Source organism: Eleutherodactylus coqui, chromosome 5 (assembly GCF_035609145.1).
Source record: "Eleutherodactylus coqui strain aEleCoq1 chromosome 5, aEleCoq1.hap1, whole genome shotgun sequence".
In the NCBI taxonomy this organism is placed as follows: Eukaryota; Metazoa; Chordata; class Amphibia; order Anura; family Eleutherodactylidae; genus Eleutherodactylus; species Eleutherodactylus coqui.
The window spans coordinates 233961352-233988621 of record NC_089841.1 but is presented as its reverse complement, the minus strand read 5'-3'; the positions used below and the strand labels follow the sequence as shown (position 1 = coordinate 233988621).

General features: G+C 43.1%; 1 protein-coding gene across 2 annotated transcripts in view; it reads right to left on the bottom strand.

The window, feature by feature from the left end:
• SLC24A2 (solute carrier family 24 member 2) overlaps window positions 1-22453 on the bottom strand; it is a 156452-nt gene extending 133999 nt beyond the window's left edge. The window contains exons 1-2 of one of the 2 annotated variants that reach the window (XM_066604338.1): window positions 22384-22453; window positions 7459-8537 (exon numbers count right to left, since the gene is read on the bottom strand). In XM_066604338.1, the coding sequence (XP_066460435.1) occupies window positions 7459-8382 (924 nt within the window). In that variant the 5' untranslated portion in view covers window positions 8383-8537; window positions 22384-22453. The remainder of the gene's footprint in view (window positions 1-7458; window positions 8538-22383) is intronic. The other variant, XM_066604339.1, reaches the window with a different exon arrangement.
• Between the last annotated feature and the right edge of the window lie 4817 nt (window positions 22454-27270).

Here is a 27270-nt window from a genome sequence, read left to right as displayed (position 1 = left end):
TTTGAAGCAAAGACTGATACTTCATTCCTTTGTATTTATTTCTGTGTTTGGCTCAAACAAATCTCATCACACCAATCACAAAAACTGCATATGTGATAAACTAAAAGCAGTAATTTATTACTGCCACTTTTTTAAGTAATTTGCACAAAAGCATTAAAAGAATTACTGATAATATGGCACCAAACTAAAGGTCCATTTAGACACAACGATTATCGCTCATAAGCCATCTTTTTTAGCGATAATCGTTGTGTCTAAACGCGTGGCCATCGTGCACTGTTCGTACACTATTCTTCTAGCAAGCTAGAAATCACCGATGACTCTTATCAGAACCGCACACTGATTTACACAGCAGGCAGCGCTGATGGTATTCTTTCAGCTGGTATCCGGCTGGCAGTTGTCAGCAGGACACCAGCTGTAAGCTCAGAGACCAATGCAGGTGTTTGCATATACAAGACAGCTGCTTTGTTCTCGGAGCTATCACGGCGGTATCCTGCTCTGCCTACATTAACTCTTAAGTAGCTAATTAGCTTAGAGTTATGCAAAGATGATCGCTCAAAACTGTCACTCAAACTGTCATTGGAGCGAATTTTGAGCAATCATCGTTCCGTTTAAATTAGCCTTTAGATGTGACAGAGAATTCACACCCGGGAAGTGTGACATTAAAATTGTTAATACCTGTGTGACACTTGTGTTTTTCTATCGACAGCTAAAATTAAAAGCGTTAGGCTGTTATTACACGGCAGCGGTTTTCACATGCATTTAAAAATACACCAGAAAAGCACTTTGAAAAACGCTGCATACTCTGCCATTTGCTACGTTAAAAAACGGAAACATAACAGAATGGAAACACACTGAAAGATTTCCAGTTTTTTTGATGGCCCAATAAAATTAATGGGGAAAAAAAAACAAAGTTTTATTTAGTTTTTTGCTCTATAAATGGACCAGAGAGTCAGTAAGCTCTAAGCAAACTGCGTCAAAATTCTAAAAAAAAATTATAATTTCTTGCCAACATACATCTTATCAAGAAAAAAAAAATGGATATTTGGAAGAGAGCATGGCCTCCTGCAGACGGCCAGGTCGGATTCCACTGTGAGCCGTGCCACTGCAATGGCCCAGCGCACACCTCATTTCAGCGTCTTGCTCTGCTGGCGCATCACCAGTTAGGCTCGCACAGAAATAAGACGGGCCGCGATTTGTTTACCGTGCTTGATTTCACGCAGTCAAATCGCGGATGTCTGCATAGGATTGCATTATCTAATGCAATTCTGTGGCAGCGGGCACAGGTGGAAATTTTTGCGGGAAATCCCACCGTGGAATTTCTGGCCCTGCGCATTTGGCCTATGACTGCAGGATCAGGCTAAACAGAGTGTTTGTAGTCTGTAGCCATGCAAACGTGTCCGCCTAAGGCTGGGTTCACACAGAGCGGATTTGCTGCGGTTTTGCCGCAGATTGCCGTTGTATATCCGCACTGCGGCAAAAACCGCTGCGTTTGCAGTGCAATGCAGCACAAATGAGGTTTGGAAAAAAGCTGTTCTCACAGGACGGATTTTTTCCACACAGCCGCAGTGCAGAAATGCAACTGCGGCGCGGTTTTAAAAGAAGCAGCATGTCCATTCTTCTGTCTTTTCCGCAGCGCTTTTTTGTCCATAGACCTCTATGGACGCAGCTAAATCCACACCAAAATACGCTGCAAAATGTAAAAAAGCGCTGCGTAAAAAAACGCTTGCAGATTTTTCCGCAAGAAAATCTGCAGGAAAATCCGCAAGCCAAGATTAACCTTTGAAGCGGTTTTGCCGCAGAAGCAGTTCTTCTGCGGCAAAACCACAACGGGAAAACCGCAGCAAGTCCGCCCTGTGTGAACCCAGCCTAGAGCTGTAGACACAAAACGAAAGAATTGATTAATAAATATCCTATTTCACTATTTATAAACACTGTAAATTACAGTAAAAGTTCTATGAAGCAACCACCAAAATTTGCATTCAAAAATGGTCTTTTGCAGAGGATGTATATCTATATGTGTAGCATAAAATGACTAGCTTTGAAAATAAAATACATGATTTGGCAATGCTCTGTTAGGAGGTATATAGGCTATAGTTGTTTATATGTGGTCACCCCGTTGTTGTGAACTGCAGTCTGTCAAGGGTTTAGCTGGCAGGTTGTCATAATGCAATCAATTTGTATCGTGAGCAATTGGGAGTCCTAAATAAACGTTAGGCGGTCTGACACGAATGGATTTGATCCGCTATCACCATCTACACATATGTTATGCGGACACTGAAATGTATTGACTTCCAGCGATTCATTCACACTTGCAGATAGGAGTTGCGGATTCCGTGAGCGAGAGAAAAATCACAGCTTTCATTATTTTAACGCTGATTCCGCACGTGTGAGCTTCATTGATCTCTATGGATTCATTCCATCCACAGTGCATACGCAATTACATTGCAAACATGGAGAAAAAATATTAAATTTATACTTTACATGGTTAAGGGGGGGAGGGGGGGAATCATAATTTTGCTTCCAACCATGTTAGAGCTCTCTTCCTGCGCTCACTTTGAAGCTCATTAGCTTACTTTTAAATAAATAAAATGTTTTATAATAAAATATTACATTCTTCATTTCAAGGTCACATGATGTAAACTTTGACCTTGAATACCTAAAAAAGTTTACATTTAATTTTTTAAAGTATTTATCACAGGTAAGTAAATGCAATCTCTCCTTAGTGCAAATTTCATTTCCATGTTGGACTGTCTGGATCCTCAACCTCTCACCACCAATGCATCGTACATTCTGCCGACGGTACAGGGGAGGGTACTGACTCCCATAATGTAACATTTTCACAATGAATGTTGCTTTTTGTGCATGCATCGGTTTATATTTTGTTGATTTTTGCGCACACAAAGCATACACATTTGAACGCGCATGAAAAACCGCACCAATGTTGTTTTCCTGCACAATTTCCTAGCGTATTGCACATGCATTTGCGCATCCCCATTGAGTTCTATTGGAAATTGTGGTGGAAATGTGCAGGAAAAGAAAGCACGCTGCCTATTTTTTTGCGCAAATGAAAAACGTAGGACAAATACACGAATGTGGACAAACCCATTGAGGTCAGTGGGTTCTATTCACTGCATATTGCGCACGCAAATTTTGCTTGCACCAATACACCCATGAGAAGTCAGCCTTAACCACTTGAGTGGCACGCCCGGAAATTTTCCGGGACGAGCTCCACTGCTCATAGTGACATAGCCCGGAAGATTTCCGGCTATGTATCACTATGGGAGCTGCAGAGCACAATGCCACAAGCTGTGACAGTGTGCTCTGCCTGCACAGACCCACACAGAGCAGTGCAAGGGCTTTGAAAAACCAGCAGAAGATATTGCCGATATGTCGGCATCCTCCTGCTTTGTTTACAGGTTGCCATAGAGACCATCGGCTTGTCAGAAGCAAGCCGATGGTCTCTGTGGCAGGGAGAGCTGGTTGTTAGCTGTCAGAGGACAGCTAGGTACTAGCTCTTACAGCAGAGATCAGAGAAAACCTCCGATCTCTGCTGTGTTAACCCTTTACATGCTGCAGTCTATGTGACTGCAGCATGTAAAGGGCTGTCACTGCAGCATGTAAAGGGCTGTCACCATCGGACCCCTGGAATGTGATCAGGGGTCCTGATGAGTCCCTGTGGAAGTCCCCTAAAGGGACAAAAAATAAATAAAAAAATTAAAAAAAAAATTATAAAAACACTTGTCTCCCTTTACTTTGTAAAAAATCAAAAATACAATCACACATGTGGTATCCATGCGTCATAATGACCCAGAGAAGGAAGTTAATACATTATTTAACCCTTTAATGACATGGCCCCTTTTTTTCTTTTTTCCCCATTTCTTTTTTTCCTCCCCCCTGTTTAAAAAAAATCACAACTTGTCCCGCAAAAAACAAGCCCTTATATGGCCATGTCAATGGAAAAATGAAAAAGTTATAGCTCTTGAGACGCAACTGCAAAATTAGTTGAAATTCAATGATTAGACCATTTTAAAAAACCTGCCCTGGTGGGCACGACAGGGTGGTAGGAAACCCGCCACTCAAGGGGTTAATGATGATGCCCTAACTCCCAGGAACAAAACTCAACACCTGCAACTAAGGCTATTTTCACACGGGCGAGCGCAATGTCAAGTTGTGAAACTCGTCCAATATCGCACTTGCCAACATGCGAGGTACCCGCAGATGCGAGACATTTTTGTACCAAAAATGTCTCCCATCACTTTAAAGAGGTTGCGATCCTCCGATACAGCTTTCAGCCACAGTGGAGGATCGGCTACTGTTTCCCATTCCTTTCAATAGGAAACCTCGCATTGCACTCGCGTGCACCTCGTACAATGTGTTTTCCGGCCCCATTGAAAACAATAGCTGATGCATTCCGAGGGAACGTCCAAATATAGAAAATGTCATGATTTAAAATCTCACCATGATGACAGTTGAGTGCTGCCTGTGATTGGTCAGAGCACTCAGCCAATTACTGGCAGCGCTTGGCCATTCATTGATTTTAAATCCCCGCCTGCTGAAAGATTCAGAGCAGTGCAGGGAGAAGACGCAGCTGGACGTGCCTGAGCCCCGGCAGATGCGGAGAGGCGAGTGTGTATGTGTACACAAATTTTATATATTATATATATATATATATATATATATATATATATATTTTATATATATATATATATATATATACACATACATACATACACACACACACTCATATATATATATATATATATATATATATATATATATATATATATATATATATATATAAAAAATTTTTTCTTTCCTGAAAATCCCTGCAGGGCTTGCCAGCAGCCCATTGCTTTTAATGGGAGAACATCTTGATCCTCTGTCACTGAACACTGTGACAATGGTGTCACAGTGTTCAGTGACAAGGGGATTCCCCGCGGGGAATATTTACACGGCAGCGAGACGAAAATATATATATATATATATATATATATATATATATATATATATATATATATAAAACCAGGGATGATTTTCAGGGAAAGGCTTATATTTCAAGCCCTTACCTGAAAACCACTGCAGGGGTTGTCGGCATCCTATTGCTTTCAATGGGGCTGCCGGCAACAGCCACGGCCCCATTGAAAGCAATGCTGCACAGACCTGCATTCACATGTGTTTGTGCACGTACGTGGGTGCGCAGTTTTGTGCGCACCTATGTACGCACACGCTCGTGTGATTGCACCCTAATTAGCAGCTGGATTATCCACCATAGGTATGTAGCAAGAATCTAGAGTAATCTAATAAAGTGGGCTTTGGAAGACACAGTATCTGATGTCTCTATGGTCACAATAGATTTTCTTCTACCTTTTTACCTTAATTGACTTTCACTTGTGATGGGAACCCTGAGTTTTTCACTGATGGGGCCTCTGCTAAGCACAGAATCATTTTGGGCGTTAAGAATCCCTGTTATAAGAAGATATCGGAGGGATGAGTCCATACCTGGGCTCCCCTCTCGTCAATGTTGTATCTCTCTCTGGCACTTATTGCGTTATTGCTCTGGCCTTAACCTAAGTCAATAAAGGTTATTTTAAAATCCTACTCTGCAAAGAAATTTTTGAGGCAATTAGGATTTTTTTCTGCCTTCTACGATTTTTTTGAAATTTAAATCAATGGCTTCTATTCACTGCATATTGCGTGCAAAAATTTCTCATGCGCAAATAGGGTGGTGTGTATCCAGCCTAAATAAATGATACAATCTACTGCTATGTATTCTGTTTTTAACAAAAATCAAGATATCTTTTTTCTTATTAAATGAATATATTCAGATTTGAAGTCATTTGCCACATAATTCAGTGACTTTATTTAACATCACTCAGTGAAGGATTACCTTTGTCTACGGTCTCCCAGCTAAATAGGCTTTTGGGCACTCCACTATATTATATACTCATCACCACGTCTTAAATCTCCTTCTGTGTCTGTCTAGTTACACAACAGGATCAGAGCATAAACCCACTGCGAAAAATGTTGGAAGATGGATGACGTTTCAACAACCATGTTAATTAGAACTTACGGCATGTTTAAAATGACTGCATGATTATCAAACCCAAATTTTATTTTGACCATAGTATTATGAAATTTGCTTCACAAAATATACATAGATTTATTGTTTTATCATTTACGGTATATTATGACATAGTATTTTAAGGTTTAGCACTATTTATTTCAAATCTATGGGGAAGTGATTTATAAAACGGTCTAAAATGAAAACTGTCTTTGTTGCCCAAAGCAACCAATCACAGCTCAGCTTTCATTTTATATTCTGCCTATGAAAAATGAATGCCAAACTCTGATTGGTTGCTATGGCAATAAAAAAAGTTTTCATTTTAGACCGTTTTATAAGTCTTATAAGTTTTATATCTGATACTGTACCTGCCCATATTAGGCTACTTTCACAACTGCATTGGGGATTTTGCTTTCCTGCTCCGTTCGGAGAGAAGGAAAGGGGGATTCCTGCGTCTCAACAATTCCATCTCTGGACAGAACCGAACAGTGCCAGACGGACCGCATTAACTATAATGGTGTCCCCTTGCTTTCTGCCCAGCTGGCCGGCTTTTGCAATGCTTCTTCTTCTGGTATTTTCAGCCGCATTTGTGATGGAACTTGCGGCGGGAGATTCTAATGCAGATATAAAACCACTAGAGATGAGCAAGCACACATCGTAAGGGCAGTTACTCGAGCGAACCTCTCTCATCTCGAGTAACTGCCTTCTCCTCAGAGTGTGCTCGGAGAGGCAGCGGGGTGCGGGGGCGGCATGGGAGAGCGGAGGGGAGAGTGAGAGAGTTCTCTCCCTCCCCCCCCCCCCCCCCCCCGTCGCTCACCCCCACTGCCCCCCCAAGCACGCTCAGAGAAGGCAGTTACTCGATATGAGCGAGACTCGCTCGAGTAACTGCCCTTACCGAGCATACTCGCTCATCTCTAAAAACCACCCTTAGGCTACATTCTCACAGGCTCATCAACTTTTATGCAAAAATGCCTTGCATCTTTTCTGTGAAATTGCGATCCTCAGGAGTTTCCCATTAATTTTAATGGGAAACATCACATCGCATTCGCATTGCACATTGCACAGCATGCGAGTGCCATGAGATTTGTTTGACCGTCCAATTGAAAACAATGGGTGACACGTTCTGAAGGACACAAAAAAATAGGCAGCGACTTTTTAGCCTTGCAGGATCACTGTGAGGGGGAAAAAAACAAAAGAAGATGGATCATGTCAATGACTGCATTCCAAAGAATGGAGTTCATATTTGGGCGAGTCTTGTGCGTCTCGCAAAGTACAAAACTCACGCAGGTTTTGCGTTCGTGTAAATATAGCTTAACACTTACAATATACGACATTTCATACTTCTTGCCCTGACATTATATATTGCAACATTTAATCAAATATTGAAACAAACCAACCTTTCCTTCAGAATTAGCAGACGATACCTTAACAACCTTGTTCCGGTTCAGCTTCCTCTTCACCCAGCTTTCTACTTGGACGTTGCACTTCATAAAAGTAACATATGTAAGATAAGTACAGAGGAGCAGAAGGCTTTCCCACCATTGGATGAAATTGTCCAAAAAAAAGCTGATGAGCATAATCAATCCTATAATATAAAAAGTCACATCTCGAAACAGTGGCCACCAGGTGAGGTTCAACACCTCCTTAGAAAATAAAGCACACATGCCAATTACAAAGAGGATATTAAATACTGCTGATCCAACGATGGTTCCAATGCCAACATTGCTATGAGAGATAAATACTCCTATTAGTGATGTAAACAGTTCGGGGGCAGATCCGCCAGCGGCCATAAACGTTGCTCCTGCCACATCATCAGAAATCACCAGTTTTTCAGTGATAACCGTTAATGAGGGAACAAAATATTCATCACAAACTACAGCTAGTGCTATGAACATATAAATCATCCCGAATATATGGAGCACAACGGCACCCCTCTTTCTGTCTTCTAAAGAAAAAATGTCAGTTGGGTATTCCCCCTTGGAAACCGATTTGTTCCCACTTTTATAGTTCATGGAAATAGTGGACCCTGGGGTATCATTCTGATTTTGCTCTGCAAAGTCCATCAGATTTCGTTGATGCCGTTGCAGTGGAGTATGGCTGTTTGTAGCGCTGGTCATGTCGTTGCTATAAAGCTCTGTCTTTAGAAAGGCACCAACTGAAGTGGACAAAGTGCTTATGGCTGTTATACTGAATAAAAGACCCAGTATTCTAATAAGTCTCAGTTTCTTATGAAAGAACGCGTGCTTCTGGTGGTAGCGAGGAAACGTTTTTCCTATGCAGCAGTTTTCGATGTTGTCAGCAGATTTTTCCTGGAGGCCCATTTTGATTGTCCTCAACAGAAAATGCTCGATATTACAAGGATAGTAAAATCCAATGTACTGTCATGCTTTTCCTTTTGCTCTGTGTTATTAGCTATTTAAGAGTTGTAAAAGCTTTTTCTTCCATAGATTTTCTTTTGTAGATTTGTTATTCATGCCTACAAACAAGCAAACAGATGTAAATATGGTTATGCAACAGCTGAATCACATATGTACTATTTTCCGTCAGATTTATTTCAATTTATTACCCAATAAACTCAATAAGGGTGGTTTTACATCTGTGTCAGAACCTTCGGCTGGAGGCTGAAAATGCCAGAAGAAAGAGCGCTGCTTGCGGCTCTTTTTCTTTTGTCCAAAAGTAGGGGAGGTGAGTGGAAAGTGTCCGAACCCCATTATAGTCAATGAGGTCTGCCCAACGTTGCTTGGTTCCATCCCGAGCTGGAACCGTTCGGCCACGGGGATTTCCCTTTCTTGCTCCCTGAACGGAGCAGGAAAGCGGAACCCCCAAACACAGATGTAAAACCACCGTAAAGCAAACAGATCATATTGGATCAGAATGTATTAAGACTGCTCTAATGCACCTTTGCATTGTACCCATAGAAATAAATAATATCCAAAAACACATCAGTCATAGAGATGAGCGAACGTACTCGTAATGAGTACTTACGCACCCGAGTACCGCCATTTTCGAGTACTTCAGTACTCGGGCGTAAAGATTCGGGGGGCGGGGAGCGGCGCGGCGGTGCGGGGGGGGGGGGGAGCAGCGGGGAACAGGGGGGAGCCCTCTCTCTCTCCCTCTCCCCCCCACTCCCCACTGCTACCCCCCGTGCCGCCACGGCGCCCCCCGAATCTTTACGCGCGAGTACTGCTGTACTCGAAAATGGCGGTGCTCGGGTGCGTAAGTACTCGTAACGAGTACGTCCGCTCATCTCTAATCAGTCATAGAGTTTGGATCACAAAGAACATATAAAAAAAAATGAATGTGTTCCCAAATATGCTGAACTCCTTAACGACTGATGATAGACTATTTATCCCGTGCGGTGCATGCCATAAAAAAATGAATAGTTGTTTTTTTTGATCATCTCATCTCCCAAAGCAAAATGGAATAAAAAAGTAAGCAGAGAGCTGTTTGTACCGCAAAATGGTAGCAAGAAAAATAGAGCTCGCCCCATAAATAAACAGGCTCTTAAAAAGCTGCATCAACAGAAAAATTAAAAAAAAGTTATGTGTCTCGGAATAGAATGACAAAATTAAAACACGAAATATATCTTTTTTTACAAGTAGTAAAACATAAAATAGTATAAATTTGGTGTCTGCGTAATCATTCTGACCCACAGAATAAAGTGATTATTTTATTGCACTGTGAACACTGTAAAAACACAGCCCAAAAAGCAATGACTCAATTTCGTTTTTTTTCCATTTCACCACGTTATTCAGTATATTATATGGTACAAATTAAATGGTACTATTAAAATACATAACCAGTCCTGCACAAAACAAACACTCCTATTGCTATGGACAAGTAAAAAAAAGTTATGGCTTTTGAAAATTAGCAATGAAAAATAAAAAACTTGAAGCGTAGCCGGTCCTTAAAGGGGTTGTCCCGCGAAAGAAAGTGGGGTTCAGCACTTCTGTATGGCCATATTAATGCACTTTGTAATGTACATTGTGCATTAAATATGAGCCATACAGAAGTTATTCACTTACCTGTTCCGTTGCTGGCGTCCCCGTCGCCATGGTGCCGTCTAATTTCAGCGTCTAATCGCCCGATTAGACGCGCTTGCGCAGTCCGGTCTTCTCCCTGGTGAATGGGCCCGCTCGTGCCGGAGAGCTGATCCTCGTAGCTCCGCCCCGTGACGTGTGCCGATTCCAGCCAATCAGGAGGCTGGAATCGGCAATGGACCGCACAGAGCCCACGGTGCACCATGGGAGAAGACCCGCGGTGCATCGTGGGTGAAGATCCCAGCGGCCATTTTGCTAAGGTAAGAAAGAAGTCGTCGCAGAGCGGGGATTCGGGTAAGTACTAAACTGTTTTTTTTTTTTAACCCATCCCTTGTGTTTGTCTCGCGCCGAACGGGGGGGGGGGCCTATTGAAAGAAAAAAAAAACCCGTTTTGGCGCGGGACAACCCCTTTAAGGGCTTCATAGAATGCTACGGCCGGGTTCACATTTGCATTGCTTTGCAGAAGTTTGCTTTCTCTTTTCCATTCTGTAGGCCATTGAACGTGCTGATGTCCTGGAAGTCAGAGCGGGATGGGCGCATGCACAACCGTTTGGGTCTTTTGTGGGCAGACTCTTCAAGCTCTTCTGCACATACGCCAATCCTGCTCTGATTTTCGGGACATGGTCATCTTCACCAGCGTGTGGATGACACGGCGGATGTCATCCATAACAATCAAAGACAGAAGGGCTGAAAACTTTGGGCGGCTGGCACAGTCCAGCTACACCTACCGGATGATTAGGAACTAATTCGCATATGGTGCAAGATTTTTAAATATTTAATTTCAAGAGGCATGTGGGGCTAGTGGCCCATAATGAATACAAGTTCTGAACACTTTCTTCATAACTGATAACATGCTGGCAATGATTTACAAGGGTGAAACCGGGTGACAGCTTCCCTTTAAACCCTTCTATGAAAAACATATACATTGGCATATAACCTTACAGCACTTTAATACAACATCCACATGGAGCAGAAATGCTTCCGATTCTCAATCCATATTTGCAAGTGAAACATCCGCAGCGTATTACTGGAGCAGCAAAGTGGATGAGATTATACAAATCCCATCCCCACGCTGCGAAAAAATACATGCTTGCACATAAATTGTCGTAAGGCGTGGATTTTTAGTCAGGAGTATATCAATCCTCTTCATCGTTGATTTCACCCTTGCAGTGCATAGGGCTTAATCCACAAGAAATCCGTAACAAAATCTGCATGTAAAACATAGGTTGGCCCTGTAATTTGACCACCATTTTCTGCATGGGTAATTCAAGTGCACATCACATGAGCATTTAAGAGGGGGTAAAACCACTTGGCTCTCGTTGAAAATCCTTACATACTTTATCTTTTAGGGCTATATTCACACGGTGTGGTGGAGTTGCTATATATATAAAAAAAAAAAAATTTAAAATACAGTGCATGATTTTACTGCGGTTTTCAATGGTTTCAATAAAAACCACAAGAACATCAACTGTAAAATTGTAATCCTTGTAAAAACGTGCACGGTTTTCCTGGTGCAGTTTTAACTGCACCATGTAAATAAAGTCTTACAAATTTCTGCTGAATAGGAAACCTAACACCTAGGGCTTATTTACATGAGCGTATATGGCCAATATACACTTCCATCTAAGCAGTTCCCCCCTTCCCTCCCCCTCACCTCTGCCTCTCTCCTCCAGTCCAGCGTTTGCAATGGGAAGGGCTGGATGGGGCAGAGCTATGCTCCACTCTGTCCCGCCCACTCCCATTGCAAACCAGTCAGAGTGGAGGAGAGAGGCAGAGAGTCGGCAAGGGGGAGGGGAGGGAGACTGCTTAAATGAAAGCGTACATCGGCCGGACGTGAAAACACCAGCCGATATATGCTCATGTAAATAAGCCAGAAGACTGTGTTCACGCGGGACGTAATTGCCGTGCAGACTTTCTGAACGAAAATTCCGCTTGCAACTTTAATCCCGGGATTAGTTAGCAAAGTGAACACAATTTGCAAAAATCTTGTCCCCACGCTGCGGCCGATCCGTTGCGCCCAAACTGTGTTGAGATTAACGTGTCGCGCGCAATTCAATTCTTTTCCTGGCAGCCTCTCTTCTCTCAATGGGGAGAGATGGCCGCAGCAGAATGCAGGCGGCGAAGCCACTCCAAAACCCGCAGTGAAGGGCCGTGGGTTTTGAAGCTGCATTTCTCCCACGGAAATCTTGCTGTATTTCTGTGCGGTCATTCCGTTGGATTTCAGTCCCGTGTGAACCCAGCCTAAGTGCTCCTTCATACGAGCGTATGTGCATTTGTGCATGCTTCAGTGCAACTTTTTGAACAAGACTTTTTGGTGTATTTTACTGTACTTTTTGCATCCGAAAGGCATGTTCATTTGCACGCGGCAAACAAAGGTGCACCAATTTAAATGGCTAATTAGTCTTACGAGTTCCAGATCTGTTCTTTCACGCAGCGTATCACGCATCTCCTTCTGTAATCTCCCCCTATTAACTTCCATGGGGACCTTTGGTGCGCAAATGCACAGGAAAGTACAAGCATGTGAAAGAACGCATTGAAATTAATGGGTGCTATTCTCTGCATAATGCATGCACAAATACGCCCATGTGAACAAGCCCTAAAGAGTGAAAACTGGTATAGGTGTAAGGTTTAAATAGCAGTTTGGTGTAAATCCCCTTCTCTTCACGAGTTTATCATCTTCATAAGTATGCATGCTTGCTCCATAAACAGTGGCGAGTATACGGACAACTCCAATCCCACAACGTCTGCTATGTCAACCAGAAATGAATCTCCCTATGCAAGTCTGTAAAAGCCTCAATGAGAAATTTACTTACAGTTGACAGAGCAGACGGCGTGGAGTGGAGTTGTCAGCATAGTGGTGACGTAATGTAGAGTACCCTCCAGAAGTTTGAAAACACCCATTAAAAATGTAAATTTGGGAAGAAATGGTCCAATATATTGATGCTTTGGGATGTACATGTTAATTAAACTAAAAAACAAAAACCAGCTGAATCTTCTACCTGATTCTAATAATCTGGAAATGGCTTTAAATTTTGGACTTCACGTGTATGACAGTCTTGTATACTATTAGTAGGCAGTGGATCAACTTAGAAGTTTTTTGGTTTAGATACATTTCCATTCCTATAGAAAACCTCCCAGAGATGTTCCTGACTAGTGATTTGCTGCTAAAACATGGGGTATTTCCAAAGTTCTTAAGGGTATAGTACAGGCGGCCAGAACCGCAGCTAATTGCTCTTCACTAAAGCCTAAATTAAGACAATTCCTGGGCCTAAATGTTAGAAACAGCTGTGTAGGAAGCTTAAAACTGGAACTCTGCTACAAACGTGAGGTTGTGGAAGACAGTTTCATGTCAAAGGTCATTCACCATGGCAAGACTGAGCACAGTAACAAGACAAGGTAGTTATACTGCATCAGCAATGTCTCTACCAGGTAGACTGGAGTTTCAAGATGTGCTGGTCAAGCTTTTTTGAAGAGGCACAAAGAAATGAGCAAACTTTGAGGACCATAGATGCAGTGGTCGGCCAAAGAAACGTATTGCAGCAGATGAAAGACATCATACTTACTACCCTTCAAAATTCAGGTGGCATTACTTCATCAATGATAAACCCATGATTTTTTTTTTTTTTTTTAAAAGGAGACTCCAAATGCATTGGTGCCTAAGGCAAAAATGGCATACATTTCTGCCTAGGTTGATTTACGGGTTAATGGTATACTCTTGGCAATATTCCTAGTCTAGTGTTTAAAAAGAGTCTGGTTTAGACAACCCATATGCTATCTGAAGGAACCCCCTGTGATCAGCTGTTATTGCTGGGGGAAGCAGCTTCCCAGTTTGCAACATTGTAGCATTACACAAGTAAAAAAAAACAAAAAAACAAGAAAGCAACTTACAAGCTCCAGCAGGACTTCTGATTAACACGTATCCACAGCAAACGGAGCTCCCATTTGGCCGGCACTCCTTCAGCCCAACATAAAATAAGGCAAGTGAAAAATAGAGGGTCTGCTCAATGTATGCTGGTGAAAAAAAAATCTAGCTCATGTTTATTAAAAACACATGAAGGTGCACAGACCGCTCAAAAACATTGCAAATAAGCAACCAGCTTAAAAAATTCCACGTTAGCGACGCATTTCAGCTAAAAATAGCCTTTACCCACACTATTTTTAGCTGAAACGCGTTGCTATTTGCTATGTTTTTAAGCTGCCTTTGCACCTTCATGTGTTTTTGAATAAATATGAACTAGATTTTTTCACCAGTATACTTGGATCAGACCCTCTATTTTTCACTTGCCTTATTTAGCATTACACAGACTCCACTAACATCAGTGGTCCGTCCAAGACGAGTTCTCCAGAGGGCGGAAAGATTCTCAACCAAATGCCCCCTCCACAATAAAAGTGCATTAAAGTAAAACCAAGGCTACAAAAATACACTGTTCTGCTCCTTTTAAAAGCACAGAGAGAAATGGCTTTTATCCGCGGGGTACACATATCATATTTTGAAGACCAAGGTTCTAGAGAAAGGATGGTCCTCTCAAAAAAAAAGGGACAATAAACAGGATTATAAGGGAGTGTCCCCAGCTCGTTCGCTCGGGCAAACAAGCATCAGCCCATATAAAAAGGGGCATTAAACATATGTCTTTACATACCAACTGGTCATAAAACTTTGTACCAAGCAACATCTCTCACAGTGATGTCATCCATAGCTACCTCATCATGACTGATCCCTAATGATAATCATATGACAAGTCACCCTATGGATGAATGTATACAACAGTACAAGGTTGGGTTCACACAGCGCGGATTTGCCGCGGAAATTCCGTCCGGAATGTCGCCGCGGCAGATCCCCCCAGGTTTAGCCAGCCATGTGGACGAGATTTCTCAGAAATCTCATCAACACGTGATAGCGAATCCATCGCAGCAAAGCCGGCGCTGCGGCGCGGATTCCCTGGCCGCAGCAACGTTCATTTTTTTTTGGTTGTGGCCGCGCTCTCCTCTATGGGAGCGCCAGCCGCAACATAAAAGTGTGCGGCTTAACCGCTCCAAAACAAGCGGCTAAGTGCCGTGGCTTTTGAAGCAGCGCTTTCCCGGTGGAAATCTTGCGGTCTTTCGCTGCGGCCAAACTGCGAGATTTCTGCCGGGATTCCGGCATGTGTGAACCCAGCGCAAAGGGAAAACAGCAGTGGGGAAAATAGGAACATCTAAAATATAAACCAATTTAATGTTTTGATTGTTTGCTTTTTAACCCCTTAAGGAGCGGGGTGTTTCTGTCCTACAGGACCAGGCACTTTCTAGGGATTTTACCCATGTGGTGGTTTTACTGACCTATTTTCTTTTTCCTTTCAGAAACCAAAATTATTTTTGCTGCTTTTTTTTCCCCCATGACATATAGGGCTATTTTTTTAAATATCTTTTTTCACTGACTTTTTTTATTGGGGGTAAAAAGCTAAAAAAAAGATTTTTAAATGTATAGTTTCTAAAATTAGTATATTTACGCTAAAATAAAATATGAGAACGGGTTCCTCATTTTGTTTCAGATGTTTTGATATATAATTTGTATGGTTTTGGATTAGAGGGCGCACACAGCAACAGTTTTGGTTGGTGTCGGCGGTGGGTCATTTACTTTTTTTTATGTATATATTTTTATTTTATTCTGTACTTTTTTTAAAACTTCTTTTAACTAGTTTGTTACCATATATGCCCCCCATGATGTCATATAAGACCTCTGGGGGTCATTCACAATTTGTTTTTTTATTTTCTACTTTTCCACTGTAGCTGGGGCATTCATAGGAGCCACAGTTACAGGGATAACATTCCCCTGTAGTGACAGCAGTCACTAACAGAGCTGATCGGGGTCTGCTAGGATCCTGCAGCTCTGCTGTGACAGGGTGCTCCCGGCGGTCACGTGATCACTGGGTCGCATAGTGGGAATAACACTTCCACTTTCACTCTTTAGTAATTAGCACTCGTTCAGCGCTATGTAGCCTGAAAAGGAGAAGACAAAAGCAGTTAAAAACTACTTCTGCCTTCTCCTCCGGGTCCTTGGCTGTGACCAACATCTGAGGACCTGACCTGCTCCTTCTTGATACGCTATCCAGAGCATTTGACTGTAATGACACTGAAGAGGTTCCGCAATTTATCATCAAACCTGCCAAATTGGTAACCGTAGCTCCTGTTTGGGATATGGATGGATATCCCGCCGGGGAAGACGTTTGTGCCTGAGGCCAAGAGAAAAGGTGTCCTGTTCTGGGGTCACTGTTCCAAATTAGCTGGTCATTCTGGGCAACACAAGACTAGCGAGTTAATCCGCTGTCAGTATTGGTGGCCATCCATGATGAAGGATATCCACGATTTCGTGTCCTCCACTACCTCCTGCGCCCAGTCTCCACCACTTCTGAGGTTCCAGCAGCAGCTACTTCAGCAGAGAATTTTGCCAAGATTTTGCAGGAGACCAAGGTGAATCTGGAGAGGTCAGTCACTTCCTCAAAGATGTTTGCTGATTGCAGGCATCGGTCCTCCCCGCAGTTTGTCCCAGGGGATAAAGTTTGGCTTTCCTCCAAAAATATCAGGCTGAGAGTTCCGTCTTATAAGCTCACCCCACAATTTTTGTTACAGGCTACGACTCCTCCCTTCCCTGCGTATCCCCAACTCCTTCCATGTCTCTCCCCTCAAACCACTTGTGCTCAGTAGGTTTTCTAAAAATTCCAGACCAAACGCTACTTGGGTCAGTTCAGAGAACATCTTCGAGGTGAAAAATATTCTTGATGTTAAGAAGGTTAGGAACAAAACCTTTTTCCTAGTGGATTGGAAAGGTTATGGGCTGGAGAAGAGGTCATGGGAGCAATCTGAGAACATCAATGCCCCACGTCGGATTCAGAAATGTCTGCGGAGAACCGGCAGGAGGGGAGGGGGGCGTAAGGGGGAGGTACTGTTAGGTGCACTGCTCAGACACAATCCTCTGCTTCTCTGTCTGGCAGACGTGGGCGTCGTCCTGCTCTCTCTGTTCACTGAGCTTATACTTATTCTCTTCCAGCACTCTTAGGGTTTATTGCTTCTGGGCCTCCTGCTCAGCTGATGCACCTTTCTAATCACCGCCATATATATATAGCTGTCCTGGGCTTTTCAGACAGTGCTGCAGTGTTGTTGTGAGATTCATTTCCCTAACTATGTTTAGCCGCTGCTCCGGCAGTTATCTTGCTATCTGCTCGTGTTCTGTGTTTTAGCCTAGGGTCACACAGGGCGGATTTGCCGCGGTTTTGCCGCAGCAGATCCGCCCGCGGCCGCTAATCCCGGGATTAGCCAGCCATGTGGATGAGATTTCTCAGAAATCTCGTCCACACGGGACGGCTAATCCGCTGCGGTAAATCCGGTTGAAACCGCGGCTGCGGCCGCCGCAGCCGTGGTTTCAAAAGAAGCAGCATGTCCATTCTTTTTTTCATTCCGTTGCGGCCGCGCTCTCCTCTATGGGAGCGCCGGCCGCAGCGAAAGAGCGAGCGGCCGGGCCGCTTCAAAGCCGCCGCGGCTTAAACCGCGGCGGTTCTCCCGGCGGAAATCTCGCGGTTTTTGCTGCGGCCAAACCGCGAGATTTCCGACGGGAATCCGCCGTGTGTGAACCCAGCCTTATTGTTCCTCTGTTCATGTATCCTGCTGTCTGTTATCCTTGTGAGTCTGTTTATCCTTGTCAGCTGTTCCTCATTTGTTTCCAAACTCCCCGGTATTGTTCAGACTTTTTGTCATGTAGGTGTTCTGTCCTGTCAAGTCAGTCAGCGCCTAGAGGAAGACCGTGGAGTCATCCTTATCAGGACGCCAGCCCCACTTATAGGCAGGGGTTTCCATCTCCTTGTTATCAGCTCAGGGCAAGATACTTTCCCTAGTTTCCATCTGTATACGGTTTTGTACATCTGGTATCTTACCTCCCACACTGGGGTCGGCTGTCAACCATGCTGGATTGGATCATCACCTACCCGGTAGGTTGACACAGTGGTTCCACATCTAGTCGTTACACTATACAAGTAAAGATAGGGCAAAACTGACACTTCAGTGTGTTTTGAGTAAATTCTAGCCAAGACTGAGATATCTGATCACACCCTTCCCATTTGAAGAACCTGAGCTGAATTTAATATGGTGAAGTTCAAAACGGCCGCCAAAAACATCTTGCTGGATGCACATGGTTAAACATTTAATTCTTCATAACACTGTATGATTAACTGTTTCAAGTGAACCACATTGTGTATTTTTTCCACATACACAAGGGACGTTAAATGGCTCCAGAGATAAAAGTCCAAAGGCGTTGAGTCCGGCAACCTTGGTGGCCAATTTAATTGGACCTCTATACCCCACCCAGTGCCCAGGGAACTGCACATTCAGCCATCTGCGTACAGCCACAGAAAAGTATGGATGGGTGCCATGCTATTAAGCACAGATGGGAATATGGTATCCTGTATCATCTGGAGATACTTCTCACCATTACGTGATCCATCAATGAAAAAAGGCCCTGGGTGTCAGACACAATTTACAAAAACTTTGCCATTGCTTAAAATAGGGCAAACTGACACTTCCAGTGTGTTTCTGAGTAAGGCCGCCTGCAGACGGCCGGGTCGGATCCGGCTGCGAGAATTCTCGCAGCTGGACCCGACCCGAGTGTCTGCAGAGAGCAGCGCGGGCACTCACCTCTCCCGCGGCCCCGGCTCTTTCATGTGCCGGCTGCCGGGCAGCCGGAGCATGCGCAGAGCGGGGCCGGCGAGTGACGTTTCTGTGCGGGGCATGCCACGATTTGTTTGCCATGCGAAATTTCGCACGGCCGTCTGCATAGGATTGCATTTCTTAAGGCAATCCTATGACAGCTTCCAGGGGCGGAAATTCCGCGGGAAATCCCACCGCGGAATTTCCGCCCGTCTGCAGGCGGCCTAAATTCTAGCCTACACCGATATATCATATTGCCTAATTTATGCTTCAAAAAACCTGAGCCGAAGTCAACATGGCGGAGTTTAACATTTCCACCGAAAACATCTCATACACCAAAAGAATGCAGCCTCCCTTGCAATTAATACTTTCACAACTTGGAAGTTAATTTTTGTCATTATTACACCAGTTAAATAGGTGTGTCCAGACTTTTGCCTCAGCCTGTACAGTCACAATATCTGAGTAATATCATATTTTAAGCTCCTATCTACTGTATTACTATAACATAAATATAATTTAACCCACAGAAACATAGCTTTAGAACATCTGCATAAACATTTGCACTTATTTCTATACAATGAAGTTTATGTAAATAGACAGATAGTAGATTATGTAGATAGTGTTACCGCTTCCTGAATAATTTATATAATAACTGGAAAATTGTCTCTTTTTAGTGGAAACACTAGATGAATATGTATGCAATCATCGGTGTATTTTTGACATTCAGTGCTGGAGCCGCTCTGATCTCACGTGGATTGCAGAGCACAGAATCAGTAAGCTACTTATTGACTGCAATCTGTTTAATCTTCATCTGTTTAACTTTTAGCTAGCACAAAGCTTCTCACCCATGAGGGTACATTTTCACTACCTCCACACTCTTTTTCTCTCTCAGGAAGCAATGACAATACTCTAGCTCAATTCTAAAAACTTGTGTATTTCATAAAGGTCTGCTGGCATGAGAATACAGAGATATAGATGTATCCACAACGGACGGTTCCAATCTACCAATCAAAACTTTACTTTCAAGGGTAAAAATATTTTGAGGTAAGGGATTAAACGATTATTAATTCACTTCAGGTCAGCCGTTCATTGGACATCCAGGACAAGCAAATCCTGAGATTCAAAGTTCACATGTGAAAGCAGAGAAGAACATACTGTAAACTATACATGGAGGCAGATGGCTGATTATATCACTTATACAGCTGCGAAAACCGCAACATGCAGGATTATGTATCTATTACAAGAATGGGATGGATGAGATACAGAAGATAGATAGATAGATAGATAGATAGATAGATAGATAGATAGATAGATAGATAGATAGATAGATAGATAGATAGATAGATAGATAGATAGATAGATAGATATAATAAGTAGATGATAGATAGATATGATCTAGAATAACTAGATGACAGATAAATATTAGATAAACCAGCTAAAAGATAGATATTAGATAGATATAACAAGTAGATGATAGATATGAGATAGAATAACTAGATGACCGATAAATATTAGATAGACTAACTAGATAAAAGATAGATATTAGATGGCTAGATGACAGATGATAGAATATCTAGATAGATATGAGATGGCTAGATGACAGATGATAGAATATCTAGATAGATATCAGAGGGATAGATGACAGGTGATAGAATATCTAGATAGATATTAGATAGCTAGATGACAGGTGATAGAATATCTAGATAGATATTAGATAGCTAGATGACAGGTTATAGAATATCTAGATAGATATCAGATAGATGACAGGTGATAGAATATCTAGATAGATATTAGACGGCTAGATGACAAGTGATAGAATATCTAGATAGATATTAGATGGATAGCTGACAGGTAATAGAATATTTAGATAGATATTAGATAGCTAGATGACAGATGATAGAATATTTAGATACATATTAGATAGCTAGATGACAGATGATCTAATATCTATCTAAATATTCTATCATCTGTCATCTAGCTATCTAATATCTATCTAAATATTCTATGGATAGATGACAGGTGACAGAATAGATAGATATTAGATGGACAGATGATAGACGACCGAATATCTAGATAGATATTAGATGGATAGATGATAGACTATCTAGATATATATCAGACGGATAGATGACAGGTGATGGAATATGTAGATAGATATCAGATGGATAGATGACAGGTGATGGAATATGTAGATAGATATCAGAGGAATAGATGACAGGTGATGGAATATGTAGATAGATATCAGAGGGATAGATGACAGGTGATAGAGTATCTAGATAGATATTAGATGGATAGATGATAGACTATCTAGATATATATTAGACGGATAGATGACAGGTGACGGAATATGTAGATAGATATTAGACGGATAGATGACAGGTGACGGAATATCTAGATAGACATTAGATGGATAGATGACAGGTGACAGAATATCTAGATAGACATTAGATGGATAGATGACAGGTGACAGAATATCTAGATAGATATTAGATGGATAGATGACAGGTGACAGAATATCTAGATAGATATTAGATGGATAGATGACAGGTGACAGAATATCTAGATAGATATTAGATGGATAGATGACAGGTGACAGAATATCTAGATAGATATTAGATGGATAGATGACAGGTGACAGAATATCTAGATAGATATTAGATGGATAGATGACAGGTGACAGAATATCTAGATAGATATTAGATGGATAGATGACAGGTGACAGAATATCTAGATAGATATTAGATGGATAGATGACAGGTGATGGAATATGTAGATAGATATTAGATGGATAGATGACAGAATATGTAGATAGATATCAGATGGCTAGATGACAGGTGATGGAATATCTAGATAGATATTAGATGGCTAGATGACAGGTGGTGGAATATGTAGATAGATATCAGAGGAATAGATGACAGGTGATAGAGTATCTAGATAGATATTAGATGGATAGATGATAGACTATCTAGATATATATTAGACGGATAGATGACAGGTGACGGAATATGTAGATAGATATTAGACGGATAGATGACAGGTGACGGAATATCTAGATAGATATTAGATGGATAGATGACAGGTGACAGAATATCTAGATAGATATTAGATGGATAGATGACAGGTGACAGAATATCTAGATAGATATTAGATGGCTAGATGACAGGTGGTGGAATATGTAGATAGATATTAGATGGCTAGATGACAGAATATCTAGATAGATATTAGATGGCTAGATGATAGAATATCTAGATAGATATTAGATGGATAGATGACAGGTGATGGAATATGTAGATAGATATTAGATGGATAGATGACAGGTGATGGAATATGTAGATAGATATTAGATGGATAGATGACAGGTGATGGAATATGTAGATAGATATTAGATGATAGACTATCTAGATATATATTAGACGGATAGATGATAGATAAACCTCATACTGTTGAAGTGTCTACAACTGGTTATTATGTTGCCTTTACAAGTTCCATGCAATAAGCTAAAAGTTATCGTCCGTGCTGACTGCTGGGTCTGTGTCCCTACAAACTAGCCGGCATTGTTGTTCCTCCCAGCAGGTGATGAGGGCAGCGGACAACGGGCACAACACTCACCAGTGGCCGGTGCCAGTCCTGAGGTGGCAGCAGCTAGGTGTGCCGACAGGGCAGGCGGCTCATCTCATGCTGCTGGAGGCAGGAGCGGTCGGTTAGATGTAGCAGCAGCACCTACACGGTCTCCCTGCTCCCTCCCTCTGCCACACCCTCTATGCCCAGCTCTGAGCCTGGAGCATCCTCCACACCGCCCTCCCGTACCTCACACTGGCATCCCCTCTGCATCTATGGGCTCCCTGGAGTTCTCTGTGGGCGCACTGCCTGCTATGTAATGTGAAGGACGGACATGTAGTAGTCATAACATCACTGTCAGCCAGCGGACGGTTCTCGTCCTTTCCTCACAGAGGTGATGGGGCTGCGCCGCTCAGTCACACTGCTCGGACCTTCCTTCCCGCCCATTCCCCAGTGACGTCACGGGGACTTGTAGCTCGTCGCCCGTCATGGTCACACAGGAGTTACCTCAGGGGGTGCGGTGTCCATCCGCAGTGGTTACTCAGGTGTTACCTCAAGGGATGCGGTATCCTCCCGCCGTGGTCACACAGGAGTTACCTCAGGGTGTCTGGTGTCCATCCGCCGTAGTCACTCAGGTGTGCGGTGCGGTGTCCATCCGCAGTGGTTACTCAGGTGTTACTTCAGGGGGTACGGTATCCTTCCGCCGTGGTCACCCAGGTGTTACCTCAGGGTGTGCAGTGTCCTTCCGCAGCCTCACTGAGCCCGACATGTAGACTAATCTGTGGCGGTCCTCGGCCGGCGTCACTAGTCCTGATCTGGTGAAGGAGATGAGAGTGGAGCGGTTGCCATAGCTACAAGGCGGCCTGTCTGAATACAGTTCAGAAATAAATACTCCCTTCTTCTTAGGGCTCATTCACACAGGTGGAAGTGCGTGTTTATGCAACCATAATGCGCTCACATCCACGTATTTCACCCCCCCCCCCCCCCACGGGTTAAAAGCTGATGCGTTCTTTTCCTTGTGAAATTGCGCCATTGCTTGGGTGCACATTGACACACCCCTCATAGACTCCTATAGCCTTTGGTGCGCAAATGCTCACTAAAATAGAGCATGCGGCATTCCTCCTTCTGCGTGCGCAAACCGCAAATGAGAATGAACCCATTGAATTCAATGGATCCTATTCTCTGCGCATTGCTGCACGGTGCAAATTCGCCCGCGTGAAGCCGCCCTCAAGGGCTTCTCCAGACGGGCGATTTTGTGTGCGTTTTGTGCGCACGCAAAATTGCTTGCGCAGACCACAGAGGATAGAGCGCATTAATTTTAATGGGTTCCCTCACATTCTATATTTTCTCGCATTCAAAAATATATGCGACGTGCTCTATTTTTGTGCGCATTTGCGAATCCAAGGCACCATAGGAGTCTGTGCGTTTGCGCAACCCGTCCGCATGAAATCGCACACTGAACTGCGCAATTTTGTGGTGTTAATCTGGAGTAAGGCTGCGCAGCCGACCCAGCGGGCCACGGCAGCGTAGAAAAGGACAGTAGAACGTACGTAATCGTGTGCGGATAGCGCTCCCTTCACAGTGCTATTACGTCGCACTATCGCGAGTGTATCTACGGTATACTCCCGTCCGCAGGAGCCCTTAGTGAAGGGACTCTTACGAACTTGAACACACAACGTATTACGTGCGGAAGGGCCTAGACACACGGGCCTGCTTTCCTCTCGTTATGCTACCTCGCCCGCTAATTGTACAGGTGAAAAAAGATAGGATTTTCCCACAATTTTTTTCAAACTCCTGTTCTATGGCGCAGAATTTGAATGCCCGACGGAACATAGAATAGTTTTCCATGGATTTCTTCCGATAAATGATTTTTTCTTTGATGCGCCCCCCCCCCCCCCCCCCTAAAAAAAAATAAATCGCACTGCAAAAGCTAGGAGATAAGCACGTTATTTCAATGCTGAAATTTCTTGCTGCGCTAAAAGATAGGGCCATGCCCTATCTTTTGACAGACCAATGCAGGAGGCTCCATAGACTCCTATGAGAGCCGTCTGAAAAAGGGAGGGGGAGGGAGTTTAACAGCGACTCTAGGTTAGGTATTTAAAAGTCATTAAAGTCGTTCTGGCAACCGAGGGATTTCGTAGCTGCGATGAAATAATTCAGCCAAGTAAATTGACTCTAAAATCGCAAAGAATAGCCCCGCCATGGTTATCTGTCTCAGGAGACACATCCTCATTTGTCATTCGCAGTCAGCTCGGTTGGGGGTATTGACTTCAAGCTTCCACCCATCATGAGTAGAGGAAAGTGAAGGTCATGCCACTTATCCTCAATTCAAAATCTACTAGTCACCCTTTTCTATCTGAGTGTCAACTTACAGTGATGTATCTCAATTTCAGGCTTTGGGGAGAAGAATTATGATGTGCCCCATAGCGTAGACTAGTGAATCCTAAGTTCCGCTCAGTCTAGCAGTAGTGTTCTAGTGACTGGCCAGTCCATTTCTCTACATGCTGTCATGTATTATAGTTGTATACCAGAAGTGAGATCCCAAGTAGTCTGATGGGTTAAATCTGAGTAGTAACCAAAGGGGTATATTCGTATAACGGTTCTGCCTTATGCTTTCCAAGACTGAGATAGATAGTTCTACAATAATGGGATAGAACACTGAGAACATTTTGAGGAGATGCCTAGGTCGGCTTTTCTTAAGTAGGGGGGAACTGTAGTGGCCCAGAGTTTTGTGGTCCCCTCCAGCACCCCACAATACATGTTTTATGTTTGTCTTGTATTACTGTCATAAATGTGGAATCCATCAGGGTTTATGTGTATTAGCACCTGCAGACATGAAAGGGTTAATGTCTGGTCATGTCTAGTGTTGTCTGGAAAATGTATCAATTTGTGTGTGGGGTTTGTGTGCAGGTGATGCAGTGAGAGATGTCTAGAGGAGTTAGTGGGAGTCGTTGGTTGGTGGCTGTCGAGGAGAGAAATAGAGAGTTGGCTGTTGTGAGGAGCAATGGAAGAAGGGGAGAGGGGGTTTGCTGCTCCTGCCAGAGCACAGCCATGCCAGGAACCCTCCTTGTAGAAGTTGTCTTTACAGAGTGTGGAAGCCGGACATGTTGGATACAAATGGGAGTGCAGCACAAGAACCGCATGTAACTGTAGTGAGAGGAAAAGTTCAAAAACGCAAGTAAAGTAAGTGTGTACCAGATGAGAGAGATTGGCCTGAGAGAGAGATCCTACAGATAACTGAGACTGTGGATGAGTACTGTCTTGGGAACCCTCACTGCTTCAATAATGTATAAGTTGTTTCCGTGCAAGAACTGTTCTTCTGTTGATTCATCAAGAGTTTAACCCTTTCCAATCCACTGTCTGACCTCTGAAGGCATTATGCTTTAAGGCTATACAGCTCCAATGTTGGAAAACATCCATCAGGGTTCTTTTACTGCACATAGCCAGCCTCTCTGCTGTCGGAGCCTATTCAACGTGTCACCTCATGCAGTACTGGCTTTAGCCAGCATGTAGTGCTGTTGTATAACAGCAGAAAAAGTGTAAGCCCCCTAGGAAAACCAGGATAGAAATTGGATTGGAAAGGGTTAAGTAAACGGAAAGGACCGAATGTTCCCGATTCTTGTTCAGAAAATACCCTCTGTGTGTAGACTACTTTATTCTATCTGGGTGATCTGCCGCAAAAGAAGGGACACTGGCGTCACGGTGACAAACAGGACTTAAGGTAACCCGGTTACTAATTGTAATCTCCACCAGTAGTAATGAGGTTGGGTTCCTAGCCACCCGTAGTGAGGAGACGGTAGAGCCCCGGAACAAGGTTATTTCTCTACCCCGTTGTCTGCGTATAAGACATAAGGAGCGTATCTCACACCCTTGAAACATGGAAGCATTTTTGCTGCTGTGATTTACCTCTTCTTGTATTGATTTTAGAAACGCACTAAAGGGGCCCTTCACACTGAAAATGCAGAATAATGAAACCAATCATTTTTAGTGGTTTCATTTCGATTTGTGGTGTTTTCACTCATGCAAAATAAACTAAAGCGTTGTTAAAAACAGTATTACAGCATCTTTCTGCCATTTGCTATTTTTTTCTAGCCCATGTTTCCTTATGGAGCCTTCTTTTTATCACATCACAACGCACGAACTTGGGATTTTTATGCGATGCACTGCCATTTTAACATTAGAAACGCCTATTGATAAAATTGCACGAGAAAATCGCGGGGCGGCGGCGATGCACGATTATTCATAAGAAAAAGAACAGCTGACGCTCGAAAATCGCCAGAACACAATTACGATTTTGCCATTGCAATGGTCAGTGTGAAGGAGCCCCCAGGGCGGCTTCCTCCAGACAATACGTAGAGAATAGGACCCGTTGATTTCAATGGGTTCATTTTCACTTTTGTTTTTGTGGGCGCATTCTGCACGCGCGAAAACAACACAGGATGCTCTATTTTAGTTCGCATTAGCGCTCCAAAGGCCCCATAACAGTCTAAGGGGGTGGTGCGCATTTACTCTGCACAATTTCACGGGTAAAAGAACATATATGGAACTAATTAGGCTACATAGCCTTTTAAATAATGGGAAGGGTGTGTCATACACCCATATGAAATATCCCTGTCAGCACAAAAAATTACAGTAAAATGCGCAAAAACGCACACAAAAGCATAATGTTAATGGCGCATATACAGCACGTTAACGCATGCGTTTCTGCACATACAGCCATGGGAAGCTGCCCTACAGGCGACTTCAGACAAGTGTATGAGCAAAGCTAGCCTACAGCGCAACATATTTGCACAGAAAACAAGGTTGATTTGCGCGCCTATCGGCTCATTGTACTGTACATATGTTCATATGCGCTCGCAACAAATCCCCGCCCTGATTTAAAAGGCTATTCAGCCTAATGAGGGACAGATGTGTTCTTTTTTTTTTTCACAGAATTGC